At 38.4% G+C, this 19,340-nt stretch overlaps 2 protein-coding genes across 5 annotated transcripts in view; one reads left to right on the plus strand and one right to left on the minus strand.

The window, feature by feature from the left end:
- Positions 1 to 380, minus strand: part of LOC106042864 (inter-alpha-trypsin inhibitor heavy chain H3) — a 24,019-nt gene extending 23,639 nt beyond the window's left edge. The window contains exon 1 of the mRNA XM_067003352.1: positions 1 to 380. This exon is cut by the window's left edge and continues 200 nt beyond it. The gene's annotated coding sequence lies outside the window, so the exon portion shown is untranslated.
- A 1,833-nt stretch (positions 381 to 2,213) lies between these two features.
- NEK4 (NIMA related kinase 4) lies at positions 2,214 to 18,975 on the plus strand. 4 transcript variants are annotated; one of them, XM_013191995.3, is made up of 16 exons: positions 2,214 to 2,358; positions 4,787 to 5,053; positions 5,964 to 6,161; positions 6,797 to 6,904; positions 7,560 to 7,714; positions 8,403 to 8,544; positions 9,546 to 9,965; positions 11,181 to 11,234; positions 11,437 to 11,580; positions 12,387 to 12,527; positions 12,919 to 12,985; positions 13,376 to 13,482; positions 14,824 to 14,912; positions 15,576 to 15,781; positions 17,010 to 17,143; positions 17,803 to 18,975. In XM_013191995.3, exons 1-16 carry the CDS (start codon positions 2,302 to 2,304, stop codon positions 17,893 to 17,895), a joined length of 2,382 nt encoding a protein of 793 aa, XP_013047449.3. In that variant the 5' UTR covers positions 2,214 to 2,301; the 3' UTR covers positions 17,896 to 18,975. The 4 variants fall into 4 exon arrangements, with proteins under 4 accessions (XP_013047449.3, XP_013047448.3, XP_013047450.2 ...); XM_013191994.3 differs by having other exon boundaries at positions 2,220 to 2,394; XM_048073621.2 differs by having other exon boundaries at positions 2,259 to 2,483.
- The last annotated feature ends 365 nt before the right edge of the window (positions 18,976 to 19,340 follow it).

The following is a 19,340-nucleotide window of genomic DNA, read 5'->3' on the forward strand; positions in this document are numbered from 1 at the left end:
ATATGGGAAAAATCAAACACTGAATTTTGATTTGCATGATCTACAGAATACTGCTACAAAACACTTGTGGGATGGTCAATGTGAGAATATGACTCTTCTATGTAATATCATCTGCAAACAGAAATTCAATAGCCATTTCTGTACAGGTGACTGATGTGAGAAGCAAAGTTGTTTTTTTGCAATAGAAGGTGTTTTTGCAGTGGAAAATTCCACCAACCTTGCATATTCAAAAGTGATTATGCAGCATAGCAGTGGGGAGTATTTTAAGCAGAAAAGGGGAAGGTCCCACTGTCCCAAAATAAGGAGGATAGCTAAGAAAAACAAGATGAGCAGTATGAAATCAGTAAAAACAAAAATCATGGGCCTTCGAGTCACAAGAATGAAAAAAAAAAAAAAGGAAAAAAAGGAAGAGGAGGAATTAACAGTTGGTCAAATAAAATTGTACATATATGGTATAGAAGTGCGTCGAGTAGGTTGGGAACCTGTCGTACTCAGCCAGTGAGGAAACGGGAGAAATCAGGTGTCAGGTAATAGGGAATATAAGGTTATGATAAACTCTTACTGTGCGCTTCTGCTTGCAGGACGCCCGCCATTGCAATCATGAATAAAATAGCTTCAAAGAAGATCCCGTCTGAAGAAAATTATTGAGATTTTTCTCACAATCTGGGGGCTCGTCCGGGGTCTTGTCACCTACCAGAGAGTTCTTGCCACCACAGACAGGAAGGTACGCTCCACTGATTTTAGCGGTCCCGTCGGGGGTGATGGGTTGTCTCGGTACGGCCGACAAAGGACCGAGACCGTTAATCTGGAGATAGGCTCTGCGAAGCACTGGGGAGAAGGGAGACCACCACAGACACACGACAGACACAGTACAGGCACAGGGATAACTGCTGATAACCCGGACCAGGAATTCCATAGTACTTGTACTGTAGTACCTGTAGTACTCAGCCAGTGAGGAAACGGGAGAAATCAGGTGTTGGGTAATAGGGAATATAAGGTTATGATAAACTTTTACTGTGCGCTCCTGCTTGCAGGACGCCCGCCATTGCAATTGCGAATAAAATAGCTTCACAGAAGATCCTGTCTGAAGAAAATTATTGAGATTTTTCTCACAACTGATTTTTATCTTTCTGCTCTAGACTCACCCCTTTTCTGGACTAAAACTGTATACCTTCCTAAAGGCTGTCACTGCCTCAAATTTATCACAGCTGTAACAGAGCTGGCTGTCTCTTGAACCCATTTATGCTTCTCTTCAAAAACTACCTTTTGTAATCCCGCATATCACTCAGGCACCCGCTTCTGGTATCATTATTTGACACACATCCTAACTATCCCAGAAACTTAAAAGTTAATGTTTTCTTATTCATCCTGGCTGAAACTCAGGCCCAAGCTCGCAGTTCTTGCATCTCACACAACTGATAACATTCAGCCTGTGGATGCTAGGTCCGTTTTCTTTGTTATGTTGACAGAGTTAATTCTCTCTTCATCTTCTGTTTTCATCTCTTGTGTTACATGAAACAAACTTCAGGGTGTGTGAGGTAAATTCTCAGTAATAATAACAGAGGTAGAATAGTAAGCTCTGTCAAATTTCAAGATCTAAAATTAACTAGACATGTGAATGAACCAACAACTGAAATTTACAGAACTGACTGCCAGCAACACCCATAAATTTGCATTTTGCTAGGTCAGGTGGTTACTATGACAGGGGAGGTGTTTTGTTGTGTGCTGGCCTGTATGCTAATGGAAAAATTAATTTTCCTTCCTATGCTGAACAATGGCATTCAGCCTTTCCCCTCGCCCTGGGGTATTTTCTATTTTCCCTGTAGTTTGCTTTTTGAGGTGTGAGAGGAACGCCATACAAGAGGGCACCGAGCTCCTTTCAAACCAGTCTGGAGCTTTTTCAAGCAAGCCTCCGTCCCATCCGAAGGTGACGTGGTGGCTCTGTGGGGCAGCTGTGACCAGCCAGGCCCCCCCCAGCCCACCCCGCACCCGGGGTGCAGGCAGCCCAGCACCCAGGCAGCACGCTGCTGACCACGGAGCACTGCCACTGAGGGACCTGCTTTGCTCCTCGCCTCTAAGAAGCGGCGAGGCAAGCCTCACACGTCCCTCAGGCCCCCTGCCCGCTCTTAAGATGGCCGCCCCACCCGCTTCCAAAATGGCTGCGGAGCGCTCGCACGGCAGGGCGTCGCTATGGCAGCGGCGGGCGCGCTGCCGGCCGGCCGGGTGGGCCCGGGCGGCGCCGGGCGCTGAGGGGGGCCCGGGTGCTGAGGGGGGCCCGGGTGCTGGGCTGGCGGCGGGACGATGCCCCTGGCTGCCTACTGCTTCCTCCGGGCCGTGGGGAAGGGCAGCTACGGGGAGGTGAGCCTGGTGCGGCACCGGCACGACGGCAAGCAGGTAGCGAGGGGCCCGGGCCCGCCCTGAGGGGAGCGGGGGGCTGGGCCTGGTTGGGTTTGCTCCCTTGTGCACGGAGGATTTTAGTAAAGGTACAGAGAAGGTGGTTGGCTGGTTTGTTTAATGTACACATAATGATCTAAAACCTTTTTTTTTTTTAATTCATAATGTCTCATTTTGGGGAGGAAGACCTTCATTTGGTAGTCAATTAAATACATGCGGGTCTGTTTAGCATAGAGTACAGAAGGTTGCTGTTGGCTTGTTACTGTTAACTTTTTGAGACTTGTAGGCCTGACAGAAATAAAAATGATAGCAAGGATGGAAAAAGCTGGCGTTGGCTTTCCCTCACAATCAGCTCTGCTGGAGGAAGACAGGGCTTGTGCTCGCTGTATTGACTGCAGCAGAACCTGGCAAAGTTTTGGTCGTGACCCAGTTGAAGCATAACATTTTGTTGCACACATTTTTGTTCGGTATTTGAAATAAATTTGGCTTGCCTGACCAAAAAGGTTCGCTAGAAACTGCAAGAGGCTAAAGAAATGGGGATGGTGAGCATCCACAGACCAGAACGACAGAAGCCTCAGGCGTGAGCCTTGTGCCCAGGATCTGGCAAGAGGTGACGGGAGAAGCATTTGTGCAGATCAGAAGGGGCCTCCTTTTTGGAGGAAGGGAGGGAAGAGCCAGGCACCCGAAGGCACATCCCTACCACCAGGGGGCTGGTGGCAGTGAGGGCAACGCTTGCTCCCACCAGTGTAGTCACCACCGTGCCCAGTCCGGTGACCTCAAAGGGCTGCTAACCTCACTGTCCTAAAAGTAAACAGTACCTGGAGGTGACTTTCAGCCGTATGCAGGTCCTTGGATTTCACCTCTTTGTCATGCTGATCATTAACATTGGCAACAGCCTCGCTTCCTTATCGTTATTTTAACTTAAATATTTGATGCGTTGTCGTGCGTCTTATCTTGTGCCAGCAGTGCTTTTATAAACGTTTTTTCTCCAGCAGGATGAGCAGGATTTTTAGTTGTCACTTTTGCAGAATGCTGTGTGTTCTCTGAAAGAAATTACATTTTGTTTAATTGTATTTGCTGTTAGATGAATGTTGTTTTTTGTTGAGGGGATAAATTGGCTCCGAGTGTTTAAAACTTAAAAAAAAAAAAAAAAATCCAATTTACAAATAATTTGGTGTCAAGTAAATCAGAAGAGCATTTCAATAGATTTTGTGGGAAACGTGCTAGGGTAATATCTTAATTAAACCAAATATAAGCAATGCCAAATTTCAAGTTAGGCTTTGTGCATACTTTTTGCATTTTTGTCATATGTAGTGTGGAGACAGAAGGCTGAAATAAAGCTAAAAGCTCGTGCTTTCCATCCCCAAAGATATGTTTTAGTTGGCTTGTCACATAGAACACAGTGGTTGCAATATTTCTATTTTATTTGAAACTTAGATGATGCTGTACACGATTAGTTTTGTTATATTTCCCTTTGGAGCTGTGTGTCACAAGTTACAAGAACTGAGGAGCTTGTCCAGCAGACTTGTGAAATGCAAAACCATGCTCAAAATTCTGAGGTACTGTTGCTTTCTGCATAATTGGTTCCCTTGCTGTACAGGGGGCAGTCCTCCTCAACACTGATTAAATGTGCTGGACTGATCTAATAGGGCCCACCTAGGAAGAAGATAGCCTAAGCAGTTGAATTAAGCAGAACAGAAATTGAGTAAGAAAGTATTATTTTAAATGTTTTGAAATGGAAAACTCTCAGGTCAGAATGGGGTCAGGTGTATATACCATGTCATGGCTCTTCCATGAGAAACTGATTCCCTAGAAGTGATTACCACAAAATTTACATCAGGAAGGGGACTAGGTCAGCCCTAAATATTGGTGCACTGTATGATTCGTATGCACTATGGATTTTACTGCCTCATCTTTGCCTTCAGTGATACTTTTGCTGAAATCTGAAATTCTTTACGAATATGTTTGTTGTAGTATATACTAGGGAGAATAAATAGCAGTTTTCATGAGACCTTTTGGCTCTTTCAGTGTGACCAAGGGGCTTCCTTCTGATTCATTTATTTTTGAATAAGTTTAAATCTGCATATACAGAACCTCATAAATGCAACAGATAGTTAGTATGGTTATCTGATGCCTAGGGCATGTTTAACCTAACTTACGTATCCTTTCAAGTCTGGGGGAAAGTATATGTTGTTTTTTTTTTTTCCAGAGTAATCCTAAAGGTACCAGCCCTCCTGACTGCCTCTCTGCTTGCTCCATTTCTGTTTGTAATGGAGGCTTTTCTCCTGTAGTTCACTGTTTTGTAGACTTTGCTTTAGATTTGGGAATTTCCTAGAGCTTCTACATAGTAACTTTCATCTCTGATGATATTATCTTACAATTTCTTTTACAGTATGTCATCAAAAAGTTGAACCTTAAAAATGCTTCCAGCCGAGAGAGGAAAGCAGCAGAACAAGAGGCACAGTTGTTATCCCAGTTGAAGCACCCAAACATAGTCGCCTACAGAGAGTCCTGGCAGGGGGAAGATGGTCTGTTATATATTGTTATGGGCTTCTGTGAAGGAGGAGATCTGTACCACAAACTCAAGGAGCAGAAGGGCAAACTTTTGCCAGAGAGTCAGGTGGTGGAATGGTTTGTCCAGATTGCAATGGCATTGCAGGTAAGATACAAATAACTTTGTTATTTTAAGAAAAATGTCTCTTTCTGCATTTAAAAATTCCACAGTTAGGCTACACAGTTTGAGTTCAAGTCTGGCTGCGTTAGCATCTAAGTATAATGGTTATTAGTACATTGAACGCTTTCATAGGACATTTCCATCAAATTAACTTACCAATTTAGGTAAGAATTTGCTATCACATGTTATGTGTACATCTCATTATCACAGTAGACAGTGGTAACCTCCTTAGTGTTTGAAATTTTGGATCAAAATTACAAAATTTAGTGGGTTTTGTTCATTCTTGTGGTGGTTGTGTTTTTTTAAAAAAAGCTTTCAGGGAGCATGTTGTGCTCTGTGATTTCGCTGGCGTTTTTAAATGGTATAGACTGCAAATTCATTTTATTAAATCTTATCTCAGTCTGTTGAAATTTAATAAGTGGAGGTTATCAGACTGTAATAGTTATAGTAAAAAAGACAAGATAGAAGTATTAACACTGAGAGGTAAGAAATGTGACAAAATTCTGTGTTAAAATTGCCTCCTGTGGCCAGATACATGCACGTCAACAGGATTGCCTTTTCTTGCTTAATAAAAGTCTAATCTTTTCCTTTATTTAGACAACGTCACAATGTATTTTCTGCCAAAATTTTGTACTAAAGACTAAGTGGTGTTTGTCAAGAAATGGAGGCAGCAGAAGTGTGTTAGAGTTTGAGCCTTAGCCTTACATTTTTATTTCCTTTTTTTCTGGTGCATCACTAACACTGTCTTCAGCAGTCATTTTGCTTTTATAGGGATATTTGTGTCTTTCCTGTGTTTGTGTTTTCCCTCTTTGACTCTCATAACTTGATTTTAATTTTCAGTGGAGAAACAATTGTGTTATTTAACTCCATCTCTACTTTCTTCTTCCCTTCCCAGTATTTACATGAAAAGCACATTCTGCACAGAGATCTTAAAACTCAAAATGTTTTTCTGACACGAACAAATATAATCAAAGTGGGTGACCTGGGAATAGCCAGAGTGTTGGAAAACCAATACGACATGGCCAGCACTCTCATAGGCACACCGTACTACATGAGCCCTGAACTCTTTTCTAACAAGCCCTACAATTGCAAGGTACAGTAAGTTGATGCAAATACTGTTTCTAATTCATTAAGCAACTTATTTTCTAATGCCTGAGGATATAACAATCTTAAGTATTATTTTTAATTTATTACTGCTTTTGACTCTTTTTAATGTCCTCAAATTAAAAATAGAAGAGAAATTGGCATGAACCTTTATTTATGAAACTGTGTTTGCTGCAGTGGGTGACAATTACTAGCATGTGATACGTTATCACAGCCAAGGTGTTCAGCAGTCTGCCTGGACCTATAGCAGCATGCCAATGTAAACAACACAGCTGTCTAACAGAGACTGATATCTTTTTCTAAATTTATTATATAACAGCCAAGAAACTTTACGTTCAACAGCAGCATTAAAAAAATAAAATAAAATAGAGAAATGAGCAGCCTCACCGTGAATTTAAAATACAACAAAATAAGGTAAATGTGCTCTAAAGAGCACAAGATTAATCAAGATAAAAAAAGTGGGACTGAAGCCAAAATTTTACAATGGAATTTGTTCTTAATTAGTTTATTGTCATATAATAAGCCTCTTTGAAGACTTTTGAAGGTGATTAAGTATGAAGATAAAACTTCTTACCTGTATTACAAAGCTCCTAAACTCATTTTTCCCCCCTTTTTTTTTTTCAGTCTGATGTTTGGGCATTAGGCTGCTGCGTTTATGAAATGGCTACACTGAAACATGCCTTTAATGCTAAAGACATGAACTCTTTGGTTTATCGAATTATTGAAGGAAAGGTAAAAATGTATGAAATATTTTTATCAGTGCTTGGATTATCTAATAACTTGAGACAACTGTTTCCAATTGGAAATAAATATTTTGTGTGCTGCATGAAATGTCATGTATTGTGTAAGACTGGTATTTCCTGGTGGTATATGATGTAATACCAGACTCAGGAAGTTATTAATTTTTAGATATTGCTAGGGTTTGTTACCCTTTTGTGCAGTTACTGTACTGATGAATTTTCAAGTTCTGAGATGACTGACTTCTTCACTTGCTTCTGGCTTAAACACTGTGCAAAGATTTACGTCACTGTTCACATGATGCCATTTCCCTGTTAGGTAAGACTTACACACCAAAGCAAGAAAGTCATTTAAATAATGAAGTTAAAACAGATTTAATACATATAAATCTCTTGAGTCTATTCACAGAACTCTAACTGCTGATATAAATTTAAAAAAAAAATACAAAAATTTGTAGAGAACACACTTAATTTCTATATTCTGTTTGATGGGTAGTTAAACACTTTGGAATCTGTCATTGAATGAGTAATTGGACTACTTACGCTGAGTACCTAGCTGGATATAACTGTTTTGCATAAATAAATAACCTAGCATTAGCCCCTGATGACAAATAAGTTAAATAATAGCAGACTTCCCATTCCTTTTACAGCTACCACCCATGCCAAAGGATTACAGCCCACATTTGGTAGAAATAATACGAACCATGCTCAGTAAAAACCCTGAGGAAAGACCTAGTGTGAAAAGCATACTAAGACACCCATATATCAAGCACCAGATTTCTTTGTTTTTGGAAGCCACAAAGGCGTAAGATATTTTCATTTGAGTGTTTTTATACAAAATATTCGTGTTACTGTCATCTTTGTTTTACAACTTTTCCTATTTTTTATAGCAGGATAACATTGGTTCTATTGTGTGCAGATGCAAAGCCAATGAACATATGAGTTTCTTTAGAGTCTTGGAGAAATAGGGGAGAGATGGAATGGAAACTAGTTATTCTGGCAAATACAGACTAAATCTGTGCAATGGTTTGGATTGCATAGTTTATTCAGAGAAAAAAAAAAAAGCACCAGTATTTTCAAGGAAGTGATGGGAAATACCCATTCTTCTGTATGGTTCTTTGAGGCCTTTTATCATCTGGAAGTTGTTATACCAAGCTCCTCTTGGTATTCACTGATTTAATTATTTTTCATTTTCAAGCTTGGTCAGTTATTTTACTGCATCCATATAGGAGTAGTTTTGGTGCTGTACAGAACAAACGTACACTGCTGTTAGGTTCTGAATAGTGTTTATAAACTCCTTTTATAGAGGTGAAAGTGAGCACGTTGTACAAGGTCTGTTGAAAAAGTCTAGTATGTTGTATTCTGTGTATGTGAGCTGTTTGGTAGATTAGATTTTTTTTAAAATTACTATAATCTAAAGAAATATCGTAAGGTCTTGGTGGTGGTGGTTGACTGAGCAACTTTTATTCTTGTTTGTTTGCTTGTTTTTACAGGAAAGCAACCAAAAGTCATAAGAAAACAGCAGATTCTAAACTTAAAGATCCTTGTTCTGTGGTCTCTGTAAAGAATGAAACTTGTAAGAGGAATGTGACACCCGAAAACCATTCCTTTGATCAAGCCAGGAAATACAAAGTTGTAAGATATATTCCATCATATTCCATCCCCCCCAAAAAAAAGAATCCACTTTTTTTTTTTTTTTTTTTAGAAAAAATACCATGGAGAGGTGTGTTTTTTTTTTTTTTTTAATAATATGGAATGTCTTTGGCATTCACGAGAATGTGGAAATGATTCCTAGTGGTGTGTAAAATTCACATTAATGAGGGAATAGTGTTCAGGCAAGAATGGAAGTAAATAAAAAGCTGTGGGTCAGTAAAACTAATTGCAGTATCTTATCTATAAGATATCAACTAAACAACATGCAGGTTTTCATTTGTGGGCCATTATGTGAATTATTTCTATGTAAATTTGCAGTTGAATTGATATACTTAGTTTTTGTATGCAGCATGTTTATCAACAAATATTTCTACATTTCTCATGAAGGATTTGAGGTTAAATATTTTTTCAAATATTTGATGACAAGTGGTAATCATTTTCAAATCTATATGGTTTTGACTGGCAAAAACTAATTATAGTTAGACCACAAAATTTATTGTTGGAATTCTTTCCAGAGGTTAGAATGAATCTTACATTGTGATTAATCTTGTGCATGTTTTTGTTTATTTTGTTTTGTTATTTTGGAATGGGTCTGTTATTGTGGGTTTAAGCTTACAGTGCAGAAAAACTGAATGTTTGGTGGAGTAGCTCTTGGAGAATTATTGGTACTTGTTGGCTCCTTCGTTACGGAGGAGCCAAATGAATATAACTTTTCTTTCATGGTCCTGGTGAAAACTGGGTGAGCTGTGTATGTGTATAAACCCATGCCTGAAACATATAATCTAAAATACAATCTATATCTCTTTAAAAATGTGGGTTGCAGCATTTTTGAAGCTCTTAATCTGTAATTGATGATAATTTCATTACAGTTCACATAAATTAGTGTGTTAATAACTTTCATCAATTGCTTGGAATATACTTTCGTATGTGCATAATGTCCAAAAGGTAATTGTTCTTTTTGTTTGCTTTTCTTGTAATTCTAGAATGAAGAAGACTGCATCATCAAATATAAAGCCACCAAATTTTGTGCCTCAGAGAAACCACCTGTTGAGTTGAAAACAAAACCAAGCAGTAATGATTCGAACAGCCTGGGAGAGTCTTTAGCTACGATTAGTGAAGTGAATATTAATATCTTAACATCTGAAAAGGGGAACTATGAGAAGTGCAGCAGTGAGCATATTCCTGAGAATAATAAAGCAAAATATGTAAATGCTCCAGGGAATTCTAAAATAACATCTAGTAGTCCACCAATTAAGGCTGACGGACTACAGAAAAAAACAAAGCAAGCTTTTAAAGCAGAAAGTGTTGAGCCTAAGCCGTTGTCTCTTGCTGCTGTAGAAGAAGATGATGATACTTTGAGACTCCTGCAGCCTATATCAGAAGACCAAAAGCAAACTGACCTGGTAATGCCTTCATTCTTACATAGAATGGATTACATTCTTACATGAACTGGATTTAACTAATCGTCAGCTGTTAAAACGTAGAGAGTGGCTGCTCAGAATAGTTTTCTGTCCAAGTAGGATGATGATGATGCAATAGTTGGGATGGTTTAAATAGTTAAATAGCCTTGACTTCAGCTTTGCAAAGGCAACATGGTGGAGGAGCTTTAGGCTTGCATCTAGATGATGGAGATGCTGTTTTTACAAGGAACTAGAATTTTTTTTTCCAGCTGAGAAGAGAGGTGTCAAGAATAGTTTTAGGACATCTTTGTTCTGTGTTCTAAGTAGGCCTGGCTAATCTCTTGAGCTGGTCCTGATTTGGATGGGCAACTGGCGTAAACAGCCAAACAAGTGGGACTCCCAGAGGCTTTTCTTTTGCATTCATGACTGTTTTAGTACATTCACTAAATGGTTTGGATAGTTAAATGGATAGACTTAGGCCTAACGTGCTAAGAGAACAGAGAACGGATTAAACAGCTCTTAGAGTTGCTTCCTGATTTATTCCACGTACTCTTTCTCCCCTTTTCACTTTTTTATAGTCAGACACTTAACGAAATGTTGAAGAAGTCTGGAAAAAAAAAGTGAAGGATGAGGAGTGGGAGAAAGATTGAAGGCAGACAGGTGATGAAGAAATGGGAAGAGGCATAAAAGAAAGGAGAAAGGAATGGTGATATGGAAATCTGGAAGATTTTGCTTGCCTGCTTTCTTACCTTTCTCTTGAAGGCAGGCTGTTTCCTGCTGTTAATTTTATTTATTCTTTCACTGTTTATGAAAATGTTGGTGATTTGGAAAATCAGTATGTCTAAAGAAATGTCAACTTCTTTCTAGGCTTCTGTAGTGCTGTTCTTTAGATAGTAACTGACACAGAAATACTGGTTAATTGTTTTTAACCTGTGCTCTTTTCCAGTGTTAAAAGGGTCTTCTGAGACAACTGGGAAAAGACTTGATCTCATCCTACTGAATCTCTAAAGTGTCAGTTATAAAAGCAGCTCTTTCTCTCACGTCTTGTACTTCGGATTTAAAGGTCTTATGTCTGTTCCTCTGGCTGTACAGCTGTCACTTCTGCATAGTCACTTGAAGCTGTTCTACTTTAGATGATGATTGTCTTTTCTTTACCTTTTGATCTATAAAATGATTTTCATACATACTTTTCTAATGAGAAATCATTATCTATTGCAGAGTTTGGATTCTACTGAAAAACTACTAGCACCATTTGTTCCTGTTGTAATTCAAGTAAGTGTCCTTCTTTGCAGGTTTTGTACCTTAAAAATACTGGTACCGCAGATATTTTTTTTAACTGTCTGTCAAGGGTTTATTGCAATTGCACCTGTGATATGTTAAGCTGGATGTAGTCCAAATAGTAAAATGGCCTGTGCTGATTTTTTTTGTTTTTAAAGAAGTGCCTACATTTTGAAAAAATACTTTTCCTTATTAGGATGATGTCTGTCATGGAGCTTCAGGAGATGCTCTGGAAAAAATTACCTCTCAGTTACAGCCTCATAGTTCTGCCCATGAGCCCTCTCTCTCACGGCAGCGACGGCAGAAGAAAAGAGAGCTAGCTGAAGTCTGTTCAGAAAAGGTGCAGATAATAAAGATAATAAATCTGAATTCTCTCTCCTTGAAGACTATTTTTACTCTTTAAAAATGGTACTCTTAAAAAAAAAAAAAGTTTTATGCTGTTCTTGCTTTATGTGCATCTGTGTAATTTCATTGATAATGAAATGCAGAACACTCAATATGTCCTTTATGAGCAGCCTTTGAAAACCTCAGCAAACGGGCACATCAGGTGGGTGCAAGGGAACAGTAAAGTGTTGTCTTTGCCTTTGCTGTGCTACAGTCTTTCCTAGCAATTTCTGCTGGGACTTCCCAGGATGTTTGTGACTACAAAATACCCAGCAGTATATTTCTTGGCTGTTCATATAAGGCCACTTGTAGCAAGCAGAAGACTACTAGTACTTTAGTCCAGACACATGTAATGGCTGCCCCAAGCTTATGAGTGCAAACTGTAAAATGTAAATCTTGGCCCTTACCATGTGTGCCTAAGACAGGTCTCCTGTCAGTGCTTCCACACGGAGCAGAGAAACTTCTTTGTGGAAAGGCATCATCTGAATGGCATCATCATTGGCTGAAAAATAGTCTGGGAGGAGGGGAATGAAATTTAGGGATGGAGAGAAGGGAAGTGGATGTAAGCAGAAGTGTAGAGAGGGAGAGATGAAGTAAGGAGATGTGAAGAGAGGTATCAGTAGGATCCCAAACCTCTGTCATCCAGCCTTATCATGCAAGAATGTCTCCTAGTTTGCAGAACACTTTAACTTTTAATTAAAAACAAACAAAAAAAAACCCCACAAAAAACAACTATAAATTCTTGCTTGCTTCTCTTTGAAGTTCAGAGCAGCTGCTCATCAGCCTTCACCTTTTCCTCCCAATGTGAATGCAAAGACAATACAGAGATGTGCAGAGGAGTATTGTGCTGAAGTCTCTGAATCTGTAAACAGCACCAAAAACAGTCAAGTTGCTGTTTCAAAGGTTAGTTCTAAATACTGTGTCACCATATTTTTGTCTCATTGCTTTTGAGCAGATTGTTCCTGGAGCGCATGCACAGTGAGTAAAGAAATAGATAGTAACTTCCTATCTGATGGAAGTTCTGATGACCATCTAGTCCATGTTGGATGAGAAGCTTCTGTGTTGAACAAGGGAGGTCAGAGGCTTCTTTTCTGCAGTGTACGTTAGTCTTGTATACTAAGACTGTTTTATAACAAATAATACAGCATTTGTTAGATAATCAGAAGGTCTACTCTAATAGGTCTTCCATGTCAGTTGAAAAAAGTTTTTTTTTTTTTTTTTTTTTTTATAGCTGATAGATAACCAAAGCCATCGTGACAACTGCTAATTACTGTCAAATTAACTTATTTTAAAGGAGCGGCCCTTGTCAGCAAGAGAACGAAGGCGGCTAAAACAGTCTCGGGAAGAGATGTTTCCCTCTGGTAATTTTTATGTTTGCATGTTAGCATAGATGGAGGCTGATTGATAACTTCTCTGAGAAGAAATTCTAACTTGCTGTCAGTTCTTCACTAACATCTCGAGAAAGATGCACTACAGGTGTTAGTTCTGTGTCAAATAAAACATTCTGTTAACATCTCTGTATTCTTCTTATTTAGTTGTGTTCGGTTGTGCCTAGTGGTGACAACTTGTATTTAAAATGTATGTGAAGTGCAGAATATACACCTTTCAGATAGAAGCCTCAGTGTTTTCTGTTAGCAGACTACCTACTTGCCTGTCTTTTCCCACGATAGACTTTTTCTTGCATGAGCATGAAACTAATTCAAAATACAAGCAGCTAAGTTATAAATACTGTAAAAATGTCGTCCTTTCAGTGATTCCAGCAAGACGAACAGCAAATAGTGCAGTAGTTGAAGGAAAATCAAAAATGGAAAATCATGTTAAAGTTGCTCAGTCCTCATCAGATCCCAGTATTTCTCAGGTAAACTGGGGTCATCTGCTTTTGAAATATGTCAATGCAGGAACAATTTGGGAAGAAAAATAGAAGAAAAATGTCAGTCGATAAGAGTGCACAGTTCTCTGCATATATTGCTTTATATGTCCTTGGGTAGAGTATTGATCTGTAATCTGCCTTTTTGTTTGGCTAGATCAGCTTAAAATTCCAGGCTTGCTGTGCATTTTCACTCTACTTGTGAGGGACAAAGACTGAGGGATCTCACAGACAGGACTGAGTGTTCTGTACTCTCTGAATTGCATTGTGTTTTATTTTTATTTTTTTTTGGTAGGGAAAAAATATATTGAGAACTATGTTTCGGTTGTAGATGAATCACCTATTTTTGTTTAATCTTAAGAACACACTACCTTTAGCCTCGTACATCTGATTTTGCTTAGGTAGTAGTGTTTGAACATAGCATTTTAATATGCAGTCACGTTAAGTGGATATGTTTATGTGCTGAGAATAAGAAATTGTTGCTAGAAGAAAACTGAATAGTTTTGTTATTATCATCGTTGTCTAATTAAAATGTCTTGTTTAACATCGTGAACATGTATTGGGCAAAATCTTCTTAAACATCTGGGGAACGTTATTAATACTCGTAGGTGTAAAAGAAATTTTATTCTTAAGTTCAAAGTCTAGGCTTTATTGTTCTCAACCCAGCACCTGCATGGAAGGTGTTTTATGTGTTTTATCTGCATATATATGCTTCTAACTGATACTGAAATGCAAAACTTGATCTGCATTCACAAATTGATATTACGTAAGTTTAGTATGCACTAGTTGTATGTGCGTATGCTAGTGATGCTTTTGTGTGTGGTGCTGTGCGCTCAACACAAGACTGTAGAGACAGAAGTGGTTAAAGTCACCTTATATATATTATATATGCAAGGGATATATATATATATGTATGTATTTTGGGAATGCTGGGAACCTAACTAATAAATAATAATAATAAAAAAGTATTTTAAATGTGTGTGTTAAAGACCAATGGATGGGCTAAGGATAATGAGTATATAATGTAGTTGGCTAAGAACTGACAAGCATATGTGATTGAATAGTTTTAATAGAGGCACTTGGTAAAGCATTTAAAACTGTATGACCAAGTAAGCACTCTATGACCAAATAAGCATTTCATAACATTTGTTTGTGATGTCCTGTGTATTAGCTTGTTTTTAAAAACAAAGGTTACACCTTTTGAATATTATCATTGTCTGTAAAAGTATTCTATCGAAAGGCTTCTTTTCCATGTAAAAAAGTAGTTCATGCCATATTGATAAAGTACTTCTGAAAATTAGAATTCTTGTCTATTATTCTCTCTTCACATAGAAAAACAGAGTAGCCCATTGCCTTTCTGATGAGGAGTTAAGCTCTTCCACAAGCTCTACAGATAAGTCTGATGGAGATTCCAAGGAAAAGTAAGTATTTTGTGTAATACTATGCAAGAGTTTTATCTGCTGTACTGGACCTTGACTTGGAGTGGGGGAAAAAAAAATTGCAGGCATTACTTTCACAATTTATCTTTACATAGTGCTTGAAGAAGCATGTGATACATAAAGAAAACAAACTTCATTTGACTGTTGTCCCTCTGTGACAATAAACTTTTTGTGCTGCACATCCTGGGTTATGTGAGTGTGAAGCTGTTTTTTTGGCAATTGAGGCTTCCCAGGAAACCAATCTTCCAGCATCAAAGGGCACGTTACTGTCAGGATCCTTTAAAAGCATGGTGCAAAGGTGCCAATATGTTTCCTTTCCACTGTGAATGAGGCTGAAATAGTTTATTTCAGGTTTTGTCAATGTGAGCAAGTTTTTCAAGAAATCTTATTTGTTGCATTACCACAAGTGCAGCTATGTTGGCAGTAGTAGCTGAAAGGATTGTACATTTTTGCTAGGTGGTTGGATTCTGATCCATTATTAGCTGAAATGCTACTGATGCTGATGATGATAAAACCGCATCACAAGAAGTAATTTAACATGGAATACGTAGCAGGACCTCACTAAACTTACTGAAAATCCACTGAATGCAAGCTGGAAGCTGCATCATACAAGTACTGAATTATACCTAATTTCTCCTTTACTAGAAAAAGCAGTATGAATGAAGTGAATGACTTGGTGCAGCTAATGACTTGGACACTGAAAATGGACTCTAAAGAGAATTCTGAACACTGTGTAGCCTCAACTCCGGCCCCAGAATTTAAACTTCATAGAAAATACCGAGACACTTTGAATTTGCATGGAAAATCGCCTGATGAATCAGAGGAATTCAAATTTCAAGAGATTCCTTCAGGTCTGTTGGTCTATTACTACTTCAAATGAATGGTTGTCAACTGCTAATTGAAAACCTGCTAGTGGGCAACAGAAGGCAATCAATACACTCTTACTACTTCCAGATATTAACAGCTTTCTAAATAATCTTGTGTACAGAACTGCTCTAGTTGCGATTTACTTGCCAATGAAAGGAGTGTGATCGATCTGTGTAATTATTAATGAAGAGAGAAAATTGATCTGCGACGCAGTTTTTCGATGTGACTTTTACTGATGTTCAGTATTTTAAAATAAGATTTTTAAGACATTCTGCAGTAAAACAGCTTTGTGAATTGTGGATAAAGCTGAACTGCACATAAAGCACAAGTCAGCATTAAACACAGTGAAGGTTTGTACAACTGTAGAATTTCATTCTCATTGAATTATTATTAAAATGTTTGGATGGTATTCTACCATTAGAGAATTTTTTGAATGAAAAATGTTTTGCACAGGAGCCATCTGAAATGAAGTTACAGAGACCTAATAGCATGAGTTGTGTCTGCAGTGACTGTGTACTGTCCAGTGTCTTAAGAGCATCTGAGTGGCTCTGATTCACCATGGTTGTTGATCATTATTTATCTACACAACCAGAGTATGATCAGAGGGCTGGAGCACCTCTGCTATGCAGAAAGCTTGAGGAAACTGGGCTTCTTTAGCTTGGAGAAGAGAAGGCTCCAGGGAGACCTCATTGTGGCCTTGCAGTATTTGAAGGGAGTGTATAAACAGGAGGGGGAATGCCTGTTTTTATGTGTTGATAGTGATAGGACAAGGGGGAATGGTTTTAAACTAAGACGGGAGATTTAGGTTAGATATTAGGAGGACGTTTTTCACTCAGAGGGTGGTGAGGCACTGGAACAGGTTGCCCAGGGAGGTTGTGGATGCCCCATCCCTGAAGGCATTCAAGACCAGACTGGATGCGGCTCTGGGCAGCCTGTTCTAGGGGTTAGCAACCCTGCCCAGAGCAGGGGGGTTGAAACCAGCTGATCTTTAAGGTCCTTTTCAACCCAGGCCATTCTGTGATTCATTCTGTGATCTGACTAGCTAGCTAGATGGTTATTTCATGCAAATTGTCAACTGGAATTCTGTGGTAATACTTAGTGTTGTCCCATATTCTTCTTCTAGGCAGAGTATGAAAACTGAGTGTAGTGAAAGTAATTATTACTGCAGCGATTTTTTTTTATTTTATTTTTGGTAATTATTATTTTTTGTAGATGTTTTATCAGGTCCTGAAAAGATTAGGAGATTGGTTGAAATTCTGAGATCCGATGTGGTGCAAGGATTGGGAGTGAAACTTCTTGAGAAGGTGTACGGCATTATGGAAGAAGAAGATGAAGTCAAAAGAGAGGTGAATGCCTTGCATATTATTTATCTGGGTTTATAAGAAATTAATTTTAATCACTCTTTTTCCAAAAAGTGTTTATATACTCACTGGCAGACAAAGACCTAAGAATACTGTAATTTTCAATCTTAAACAAATTTGATTCTGAATATAGACCACCTTCAATTACGCATTCTTCAGGAACCATAGGAGCTTTAGAATTGCACCATGGTCCCCGAGTTTGTGGAAGATGAAAGGGATGTGAGTCATTCTACTCTGATTCTCCATTAATGATTTCCTTTTGAATTGTATTTTTGTCTTCATATTACTTGCACGATTTCCATTATGTCCAAAGTGAGAAAGTATTTAATATCTGTTTCGAATAGAGGTGAGTGAACAATACCTCTACCTCATTTGATTCAAAACTTACTGCATGGGTAAATACAACCATACAGCCATGTGATTTATATGTAAAATTGTTAGGTGGAATTTAGAACATCTTTTGTCTTCAGACAAGACTCTTTTTCCCTTTTTCTTGCCTTGCCTCTATGTAGTAAAACTTCACCTGCTGCTTTCAGCTGAATGCTTTGATTAATATTTAGTTAGTTCTGCTAATATTTTGGTTGTTCCTGCTTTTTTTTGATGTCAGTGACTTTAGTGTTGTTTTTTTCTTGTGTTCTAAATAGCTGCAGTTGCGGGAGCATATGGGAGCCAAGTACGCAAGTTACAGTGCGAAGGCACGCCATCTGAAATTTCTTGAAGAAAATGTGAAGTTCTGACTGGAACCTTTTCCTTAGTAGTAAAGAGAATGGAGTTCTCTATCTTGTTGGATAGATTGGACCAGCTTTAAAAGCATGTTTATCCATTGACCTCCTCTGCTGGATGAACTTTCAAAAAACGTTATAGTTTGTAGTAGTATTTTTCATGTTAAAGTGAAAACCAGACTCTCACTTTTTCAGAAGAGAAACTCTGTTTAATTTGTATTCCCTTAATGAAACTTTAATTTTTTAATAGATGCAAAGAGAGATGGATACCAAGCTTTGTATAAAAAGGAGTGTCAAAAAACATGATGGTTTAGTTTGAATTTATCATAACAAAAGTTTTTTGTATGGTGATATGCTAAATATGGTAATAGAATCTATGCCAGGGCTATGGCATAAACTGATAGACTGCAAGCTATTACATCAAACAGTTGTGGAGAGTTAGCAGGGAGAAACAACTATTAATTTCCATGGCACCAAAAAGCCCTGGGGATTCTTTAAGTAAATTGCCAAGTGCTGACGGGATGGTTGTATTGCTTTTAAGCACAGTGAGCACTGCCTTTGGTTTTGAGCTGTATTGCTAAGGCAGTCCCAAAGCTGATGGAGAGCATTTGGTAACTGGATAAAGTATGTCTGAAAGGAACACAGCCATGGTTACCATGGTCCCTGCTGGAGGAATCCCTTTGCCTTACAAGTACTAATTCCTTTTAGGAATGAAAGTGCCCAAGACCAGGGCCACTCAGAGAGATAGGTATCTTAGCTTTTCTCTTTCCATGCACCTGGAATGTGTTGCTACACAATACCTAAGCATTGTCAAGTGAGATCACTGTTGAAAAAACTCATGTCCTTTTTAAAGGATAAAAATGATAAAGGGAACTGAATTTGTAAAACAAAGCTTTAGTCTCCCTTGTGAGTGGTGGAAGTTACAATATTTAAGCTAGAGAAAGGAGAAGAGGCAGGTCGTGGAATTATAGTGGTCAAAAGGTGCAATAGGTATGGATCCTGCTGCCTAACACTTAACTAGATGATGAAGTTATGAGGTTTCAAGAGTGGTTGTATTATGTAAAGCTGTTACTTTCTCTTCCCATATAAATTTACTTTACACAAAAAATGTCACTCTGCCCTATCCTATCCTGCAACAGTTTCCAGTTCTTAGGATTTTTCAAAACTGTGTGGTGGGTACTGGTTTACATGACTTGTTTCAACCTGGCACTACTGACAGCTTCTTTTACGCATCGTTAGAAATACTTTTATAGAAGTGTAGTGTCTTCCAGCTTATGGCAATAGCTTAATTATACTTTGATTCTAGGGCAGTCTTCCTTTTCAGTAAAATACTTGAGTGAGCTGAGAACTCACAGAGCCTCAAGTTTATCACCCCACACCCGCTTTCATACTCTAAACTGATCTTATGTACACATGACAATGTACAAAATAGTACAGAGAAAAGAAAACACTGAGCCAAG

Source organism: Anser cygnoides, chromosome 10, assembly GCF_040182565.1.
Source record: "Anser cygnoides isolate HZ-2024a breed goose chromosome 10, Taihu_goose_T2T_genome, whole genome shotgun sequence".
Lineage (NCBI taxonomy): Eukaryota > Metazoa > Chordata > Aves > Anseriformes > Anatidae > Anser > Anser cygnoides.